The following is a 9,543-nucleotide window of genomic DNA, read 5'->3' on the forward strand; positions in this document are numbered from 1 at the left end:
CCCCCCCCGTACTGGGGATTGATCCCAAGGCCTTCACACTGAGTCACCTCTCTAGCTCTTTTTATTTTTTTATTTTAAGACAAAATGTCATTGCTAAATTGCCGAGGCTAGGCTTGAACTTGCAATCCTACTGCCTCAGCCTCCCAGAGGGCTGGGATTATAGCCAAGTACCACCGTATTTGGTTTAAAGTTCACTTTTTTCAAATAGTTGAGTAGTTTTTAGAGCATTCACAGAGTTATGGATCTATGACCACTATCCAACTCCAGAAGTCTTTCAGCTTGGCCTCCAAGGTGCCAGCTCTATAGTGTCCTGACCCCCTTCCAACTTGGACCACCTACGGGACCTGGGCGGGGAGATGGGGTGAAGGAAGGTGGCTTCTAAGGCAGCATCACAGAGCCAGTGGCTGATGGGGTGAAGTTGAGCTGTAGGGGACTCAGGTCAACAACTTCTGACATTGCCAGTCAAGCGGAAGACCCAATACTATTATGGGCTACTGGACTCTTTCAGAATATTTTGCTGAGTTTACACACCTATAATATTCAAATAACAGAACTAAACACAAAAAGGGATACAGATGAATGTCCATTTTGTATCTGTGTATTCAAAGTGGTTAGGGTAGATATATAGTTACATTCTCTTAATGAATAGAGGAATTTGTTCTAATGGTGTTTGTAAATAGGATATCATGTCCGCATCTTGTACAGCAATTAGCCATTAGGAAGAATGTATGCAGTGTGTTAATTATTGAAACTGTCATACCAATTTGATTTGAAACTGTCTCATTGCTATTTGTCTCTCAATAAAACTATGGAAAATAAATAAATAAATAAAATAAAATAATTTTACCCAGAAAAAAAAAAGAATGCCAGTGGCTGCTGGGTACCAGGGCCAGTGTTTTGCCTCCACGGCCTCTGTGATGTATGAAGATCCCAGGATGTGGGTGTTTGGAGAGTTGCTAATAACGACCTTGCCCTCCATCAGCCTCTGGCTAGGGCCGTCCTACTCACTCTCACTGAGCCTGGCTGGCTGGTGGGCTGGAGGCGTGTGGACCCAGGTGGCTTAGGGCACATCTTCTTCCTACAGTGGAGCTGTATCCCAGCATAGTTAGTACTGAGCTGGACCAAGAGGTCCCCTCCTCTGGACCTCCAGCCCCCCGAGACCACCGGCTCCTCCAGCATAGGTGCGCACTTTCAGCCACTTTCTCCTTCAATGGTTCGCAAGGTCACAGTGGCCTTCCAGGCATGAAAAATGCCACTTTGACTCCTCTCTCATCATGGCTTATCCTGGGTCTTGAAGTTTTGTGTTGTAGTGGAAGATTCTCAATGAAGCAATTAGAACCTTCGCCTCTGCAGGGCTCTGAGTCCTGCCTTCACACGATCCCACTGTGGGATGAGGTATGATCCTACTGCACAAGTACATGTTTAAAATTTTTTAATGTATTACAGTTTAATGTTATAAATCTCCATCAGCACCCCCCACACACACTTCAAACACACTTATCTCATTGCTTTTGCCATTGCCCGAAGCAGCTCTGAGTGTCCTTCCTGAGGTCTGATCAAAAATATGGTAAACACTGCTGCCAAGTGCCATCCAATGGAAAGGCAGCCTCAGAAAAACATCACTGTGTGTCCTCATCTGTCTTATTTACTGGATCTGGCACTGTGTCGCTTCTGGCTCTTCCCAAAGTCAAAATGACCATGAAAGGTAAATTATTCGAACTGGTTCAGGGCATGGAGGCAGCCACAAGAGCACAAGTAAAGATACTCCTGAAGATGAAGGACAAAAGGGTGTCTTGCTACCGTGCAGTGGCAGCAAGTCCCAAGGGGAGGAGCAGTTCTACCTTTCCCCCACCTGGCTTCTGGTTTCAGCCTTTGCTCCCCTGTGCTCACCGTAAGCCCAGCCTGGTGGGGCCAGAGTTTCCTGTGTTCTGAGGCCTACATGCTATGGGACAAGAGGAAGTGACATGGGACATCGGCCTATGCACAAAGGTCACCTGGAGAAACCAAAGTGCCCTGTGACTCTGGCTGACTCCCTGCACGCTGGGCTGTGGCTTTGGGTGTCACCTACTAGTCCAGCACCAACTGTTCACATGGTTAGTATGGCATAGATCATGGGGATGAGTGGCACTAGGTTCAGGGCCACAGTGAATCTAGGGACGCAGTTCCCATTCTGGAGGAGGCCTCACATGGGCAAACAAGTGATTATCACCCCATCTGGGCTGGGGCACAACTTCTCAGAGATACCACCTTCCCTTTCTCCCTGGGCCTAGGAGGCTGCACCCTCCTATAGCACAAGCTCCAGTCACATCAACTAAAGTCACACTGCTTTTCTCTGTGGTACCACCATGTGGGCAAAAGTCCTTCTCAAAAATACCTGTCTCCAGTCTGCTGCCCACTACCCATGTATCACATGACTGTCTTCGAAGTCTCCCCGCAACACACATATGGTCTAGCACTGTGCTGTGCCACCCACCCAGACAGAAGTGCTAAGTCTACCCAGCCTGGCCCCTGCTTTCGGAGGGCTCCGCTGGACACGGGCCACCCCCTTGTCTCCCTCCCCAGGTAGCCACAGCACCTTAGCAGATGGCCTCTGTCCCGCTGACCCCTTCCAGTGTCCTCTGTGTGGTTCTACCCTGGGCTCCACCTGGTCTTCCCGCTGAGGACCTTCTGTCCTTCTCTGCCTGCTACTCCTTCACTTCCCACCCATCCATCCCAAGTGGCCATAACATTCCCCATAAGGCCTGGATTCCTAGTGTCCATTAAAAATAATGTTATGAGGAGCCTGGGAGTAGCTCAGTGGACTAAGTGCCTGTTTAGGAAGCACAGGGGCTGGGGTTTGATCCCTGGCAACACATGACACATCCACCCCTCCTGCCCCACCCTTGGGCATGCTGGGCTGGGCGACCGAGAATCAGCATGGTGGCGCACACCTGTAATCCCAGTGCTGGAGAGGCTGAAAACAGGAGGAACACTAGGAGTCCGAGCTGCGTAGTGAGACCCTGTACCAAATACATTAAAAAAAAATAATAATAACATGATGAGATACTGTAAAAGGGAAAGAATTTGTTCAATGAGAAGGGAAAACTGGCACGAGTAAAACAACAAAAGGAAAATATGGAAAAACATATATTCTTATATATATGCAGGATAGTTTGGATAATTGTACTGTTGATTTCTGAAGGTCTATTCAAAGAAGCAGTTAATACTTAAAATTTTTAATTAATTAATCTTTTTAATTTCTTATAATTTTTAAACCAGTTTTACAGGTTTATTTCTGGTAACCTAAACAACTAATTTGAAGATAGCCTCATGCAATATGATTGTCAAATTCCTATTACTTTGCTTAATGATTTTTTTTTACCAGTTTGTATTCTTTAAAAAATAAAATAAAATAAATAATGTGTGTCTGCTCGCTCTGGCCTCAAACAGACTGGAGCTCACTTCACATCACCCAATCTCATTAACGATCATGTCTGCCTCCATGTCTGGACCCTCTAGATACTGCCCCCAGACCACTGTCCTTAGAATCCAGATGGTCCTGCCTTTGTGTCCTCTCCTTGCTGCATCCTAGCAGCATGGACTCAGGGAAGCCATCCCTGTAGGCCTCTCATCTGTGGACCACACAGCAGGCTTGCCCACGGTGTCTAGGTCCCAAGACTGGCTTTTCAATGCAACAAGTATGTAAAGTGCTTGGCATAGTACATGGCTCCCAGCAAGTCCCCAACAAATGTTACCCGCTGCTTTTATTGGTCCTGCTATGTATTATAACCATTATTGGAATGGGCCTTGCCTAGCTGGCCTGGGTCAGAAGCCTCCTGCCTGTTCCACCATGAAAGTCAAGGACTGGGAAGGCACAGCTCATGGTGGTGGAGGCAATGCACAATCATCAGTGGCTCCTTTGTGAACATCTGTCCCAAGAGCAGCTGAGGACAGCAGAAAGCACCAAAACATGACAGCCTTGTAATGGGGCAGATGCACAGCGTAGGGTCCTGTCCCTGGAAGACCTTCTAGGAGTCCAAGGCAGAGACCGGCGTTCTGAATTCTGCACAGCAAAGCTGAGTTCCTGTGAGGGCAAGGGGCTTGCGCATCCAACAAGGATCTCCATACCCACTCTACATCCAGCGCTGGGCTGGGGGATGCCCAAACAATCAGTCAGATGAAGAGCCTGGATCCAAACCCAGGTTTTAGCTAAATCATGAGCCCACAGGAAAATCACATGTACTTCCATGTGCTACTAAGAGAGAAAACCAGAAGTCTGTACACCTCCTGCCTTGTCACAATAAAGCCTTCTGGCAAAGGCTAGAAAGTGAGCCACCTAGCAACCTCTGGGGACAACCCCAACAAAGGGTGAAAGCCCAGGCACACGAGCTCCAGGTCACCTGTGCACCCACGTTTGCTTGCATTCGCCCATGTTCGCCCTTTGAACACATAAACACATATTTGTCTGCGTGCCTAGCACCAAAGCAGGAATCGTGTAACACAGTCCACAGTTCACACACACACTTCTCGTCGTGCTTCTCTTCAAAACCTAGGCTCTTTCAGTTTCTTAACAGAATCAGAATTTGGGAAGAAAGGGACACCAAGAAGAGACTGTCATTTTTATAAAGTATGAAAGGTAGGCTTAATGAAGTAGCAGATTGCTACCTACAATGAACATATTGGACAGACTACTTTGTCTCTACACCATGAAGTTGCAGTTAACAACAAGAAAGATGGTTGCTCAGCCTCACACAGGAGAAGCATTCCTGTGCTTTAATTTGAAAAGTCTCCTTCAGAATGCTTCTTAACCTTCTGGGGCCCATGGCACAGCGGGGAATCTACTGAAACCTGTGACACAGAGGGACATTGTTGTAGAAACTCAGCCCTGTAGCCCTCTGTAATTCCTGAGCTATAGCTAAATAAAATTTTCTTTAAGATATGATCTGTATGGAAAAGCCAAAGGGTTCCAGTTAGCCACACCCATACAGCCCAGATGCAGCAACCTTTGGCAGGAGTAGGCTGCCTTCAGAAAAAGCTGATTTTTAATGTTTGAATCAAAGCATGATGACTCATAGGCATATGTGTACAGATTAAAATATTTATCAACCAATACTCTATATTCAGATGATATCAACAACCAGGATTCCAAACGGTTCCATCACAAAGTCCTGGCACTGAACACGTCCTATACGTACATGATAAGGATCACCAGCCTCTTCTTTTATGAGGAACTTCAGTACCTCGCACCATCTCCTGTTCAGTAAAAGTACATCTTTGCCGTGAAGGTGCAGAAAACAGAAATCTAGGCTTCAGATGTAATTTAAACACCTGAAATTCACCATGATATCCTTTCCCATGTAAGCAAAGATTTTTACATTAATATGGTATCATAACCTGAGTTTATCATAATACAATTTGCGACAGAAAAACATGACTATCAAAAAACTTGCCTGCTGATTGAAGATGGCAATCTTCAACATAGATACTGCTTAATTCAGACTTGGAATTCCACTAGAAAATCAGATCCCTGCTCAGCAGGCGACCTCTGTATGCCCCTGCAGGCCACCATGCTCCTTGTACAGCTGGGCTCCCTCAGCACGAAACCAAAGCTGGATGGTAACACAACCTGCCTCCGGCTACAAATAGCAACAGGCCTGCCAGGAGTACAAGTCCAAATATAGACCTGCCAGCGCTGTCTTGCTACTTCTACCACTCAAGTGTCACCAGGAGAAATCACATGCTGTGCTTTGAGTTTCTTCATTAGTGTGGGGGCTGGAGATCTAGGGCTGGATGGCCGGCTATGTGCAGTGGGGCAGGGCTGTAACTGCAAGCCCAACTCGGGGGTATTCAGGGCAACTTCTCCCCCTCCCATCATTCCTTCAAAGTGTGTTCTAGGTGGCAATTATTCCCTCTGGATCAAACATTAGTAGATCCTACAACTTTCTGCATAGCCTAAGGGTACGTCCCTCTGTTAAAGGGGTAGCAGGATACCCAGAGAGGCCCCTCTAAGTTCTTCTTGTCCTATTCAAAGAAATAGATAAGACATACAAAGAACGTAGAGGTTTTGCACTTAATAAAGAAGGGAGAGAAAAAGGGAGACATACTCTCAAAACAGGGTGTTTTTCAGAGTGTGGGAAAGCCAGTTAAAGTAAGAAAAGAAGTATATGCTATAAAAGGTCGAGGTGCTGACAAGATTCACAGTAGCCACGAGGGTTATAGCTGCTGGCTTTTATAGAAGTCCTCTCCACCACCCCCGGTTCTGACGTCACTCTAGGCCGTCCTATCAAAACCTGGTTTGATCTCGTGCCAGAAGAACGGAAGACAGTGTTCTCTGATTGGTTTGTGTTAGGTGTGGGATTCAGATGGTGTTCTGCGCAAGTATCCCGATTCTCTGTGATTTTTCATTTTTTTGTATTTGGTATAGGGTGTCACTACACAGCTCGGACACTTAGTGATTCTTAAGTTTTCAGCCTCCCCAGTGCTGGGATTCCAGGCCAGACTCGGCGGACCACTCAGCATGCCTGGGGGTGGAGCCGGCGCAGGCATGTGGTGCCAGGGATTGAACCTGCGTCGCTAAACTTGCTTAAGCAGGTGCTTAGTCCGCTGAGCTAACTCGCTGGCCCTTCGATTTTTCTGTGTATGAGGGGTCTTTCTGGTTGACAGGTCTTGCTCAACTGCACTGCTGCTTTGCCACAACCTAATCTCCTGCCTCTCCAAGAAGCCATTGTCTCAGATTCAGTGAACGTATGTCTAGCTCAGTGTATTATATCTAAAAGCCAAATGTGGTTTAGCTAACATTTAAACCTCCCTTCTTTGGCTTGGATCTCTCTACCTGGAAGTCTATCCTGGGGGAAGGAGCACCAGGCAGGGCTCTGCTCTCCACACTCCAGCGGGTCAGGGCAGGAGCTGATGGTGCTATGCTGCTCCTAAGGAGACAATGGTCACAATGGTTGCTGGTTCTCAGGGTCTGAAAGATGCTTAGATCCCTTCTCTTTTTCATGGGGAACTTCTATTCATCTCTAGAGATTCCCATTGTTGAGGTATATGGAAAGAAATTTTAATGAACTGGCTCCATGATCACCGAGGCTGACAAGTCCCACATTCAGCCACCAGCAAGCCAAAGACCCAAAAGATCAGATAGTGTAGTTCTGTAGCTGCAAATAGAAACACTGAAACATCACCCAGGATTTGGAGGCAGATTTATTCAACATTGATGGGCAGTGACAGGGATTCATTTCCAAAATACAAAACATTCTTATAGGGCCTGCAAGCGGAATGTACAGAAATAGAGTACGTGGCTATCTTTGATTGCTTCTTCCAATATGTATCATAGTGACCAGCCATTTCTAGGAGACAGTAGTAACAGAACTGTAACAGGAACTGAAGTAAACTGGAAGTTACCTGGGCAATTAACAGAAACTGAAGTATATTGGTGTGGGGAGTGGGGAGGAGGAGGACGGTGAGGGGGGACGGCTGGGGGGACAGTGGGGGATAATGGGGGGATATTTTCCACTCTAAAGCCTGGCTAGTTCAACATCTAGGAGGAGCCAATGTGTTACTATGAATGAAGGAGGACAAAATCTGGTCTCCCGATTTAGAGGCAGACAGGCTGGCAGGAAGAAGTCTCTCCTAGCCTTTCTGAGCCTTTAGCTGATTGGATGATGCCCAGCCACATGAGACAACAATCTGACTTACTCAGTTTACAGAGTCAAAAAAAAACCCAGAAATAATTCTTTTTTGAGACAGGTCTCACTATATAGCCCCAGCTGGTCTCAGACTCATGGTGATCCTCCTGCCTCAGCCTCCAGAAGGCTGGGATCACAGGTGTGCACCTCCATGCACAGTTTACAGAGTTAAATGTTCATCTCACCCAGAAACCCCTTCACAGACACAGCCAAAATAATGTTGGACCAAATATCTGGGCATCCCCGTGGCCCAGTCAAATTGGATCCATTAAAATAATCATAAATACACATATGCCATAGACAGTTTATGGCACCCCCAATTCATGTTGTGCTTAATCCTCAGTGTGAGGTATTTGGAAGTGCATCCTTTGTGAGAAGTAGGTCATGAAGGGAAAGCCTTCATGAATGGAATGGGTGTCCTTATTGAGACTGTCCAGGGTGCTGTCCTGCCCTGGGAGGAATCAGTAAAAGAAAGCCATCTACAAAGCAGGAAGCAAGCTCTCACTGGATATGGAATGGCTACAGGAACCAGAATGGACTAAAGCAATCTCTCTCTCTCTCTCTCTCTCTCTCTCTCTCTCTCTCTCACACACACACACACATATTTGTGTGCATGAACACAAATGAACACACATACAAAATGGGACCAGCTTGTTGAGTTATTTTACTTCTTTACTCTTTTGATGTCTAATTTGTAATAATCATATATATCTTTCTTTTCAAGTATTTCCTTCTTATTGTAATAGTAATGTATGTTATTTGGCCTAGAAGAAAATAGTACAAAAGAACGATAAGGCAAAGAAACACAAACCAACCATACAACCTGGCACAACTACTATTAAGTTTGATGTGTATTTTTTTTTCTAAGAAGGTACAAATTTATCCCCCTCTCGCAAAACGAAAAAACATTGTTTCATAAATTAAAAGCCCTCACAGTTTCATTTTGCAAAATCAGATTAAGTAGGAAAAGACTACACAGGATAAAACAATATAAAGCAGCGCTGGAGAGACAGCGGCATAAGCGCTTGCCTAGCAAGTGTAAGGTCCCGAATTCAAGCCCAGTACCAAATAAATAAATAAACAAATAATACTAAATGGTGATGAATATGTAAAATAGATATTTAAAACAGATTTACCAAAATTTTATATATATATATATATATATATATATATATATATGGTTAGGGGAAATAGATTACCTCAGCTAAAGAGGGCTGGGACTATAGGAAGCAAAGGCCCAGAGGCTCTGGGTTCCTGAGACAGAGCAGCCTCCTCCTCCAGATAAGAGCAGTCGCCTGCAGGTCACCGGCTCGCCTTAAAGAGACCCTAGCTTATGCAAAGGTGAGGAAGGCGAGGTGTGAGGCGGCTAGACGCCAGAGGAGCTTATTACTAATGATCGAGTTAGGAGTAGATCCCCCACCCCCAATCCCGCTACCCGCGATTGAAGCAAGGGGCGCTGTGCTACGGAGTACACCACCTAAAATTTTCCCAGGCCGGGCTCGAACCTGGAATCTACGTGCGGGAATTTACAGGCTTGCGCCACCCGCCGGCAACGAGACGTTTCATTGGCTGGCGCGGCCCCTCCCCGCGTCTTCAGCCGGTCCGCACGCCCCGCCAATCCCGCGCGGGGAAGGGGGACGTGGGCGCGGCGACCCGAGCAGCGTCCGGGCGGCAATGGAGGACGAGCAGCCCGACAGCCTGGAGGGCTGGGTGCCGCTGCGCGAGGGTCTGTTCGCGACTCCCGAGCGGCGCCGGCTGCGCTTCCTGGTGGCCTGGAACGCGGCGGAGCGCCAGTTCGCTGTGACCTGCCAAGACCGCTCGGCGACGGGCCGGACGCGGGGCTGGGCCGGGCTGCTCTCGGCCGCGGGGCTGCGCGGCG

At 47.0% G+C, this 9,543-nt stretch overlaps 2 protein-coding genes and 1 pseudogene across 3 annotated transcripts in view; 1 reads left to right on the forward strand and 2 right to left on the reverse strand.

Annotated features, from left to right (window-relative positions):
- The window catches only part of Fsd2 (fibronectin type III and SPRY domain containing 2), a 40,054-nt gene extending 37,088 nt beyond the window's left edge, over positions 1–2,966 (reverse strand). For both annotated transcript variants that reach the window (XM_023710750.1, XM_023710746.1), the window contains exon 1: positions 2,931–2,966. The gene's annotated coding sequence lies outside the window, so the exon portion shown is untranslated. The remainder of the gene's footprint in view (positions 1–2,930) is intronic.
- Positions 1–4,411, reverse strand: part of LOC101592460 — a 6,614-nt pseudogene extending 2,203 nt beyond the window's left edge.
- Positions 4,412–8,848: 4,437 nt separating this feature from the next.
- Whamm (WAS protein homolog associated with actin, golgi membranes and microtubules) overlaps positions 8,849–9,543 on the forward strand; it is a 30,664-nt gene continuing 29,969 nt past the window's right edge. The window contains exon 1 of the mRNA XM_023712397.1: positions 8,849–9,540. Coding sequence (XP_023568165.1) covers positions 9,057–9,540 — 484 coding nt within the window. The 5' untranslated portion in view covers positions 8,849–9,056. The remainder of the gene's footprint in view (positions 9,541–9,543) is intronic.

This window comes from Octodon degus, unplaced genomic scaffold (genome assembly GCF_000260255.1).
Source record: "Octodon degus isolate 3935 unplaced genomic scaffold, OctDeg1.0 scaffold00002, whole genome shotgun sequence".
NCBI classification, from domain to species: domain Eukaryota; kingdom Metazoa; phylum Chordata; class Mammalia; order Rodentia; family Octodontidae; genus Octodon; species Octodon degus.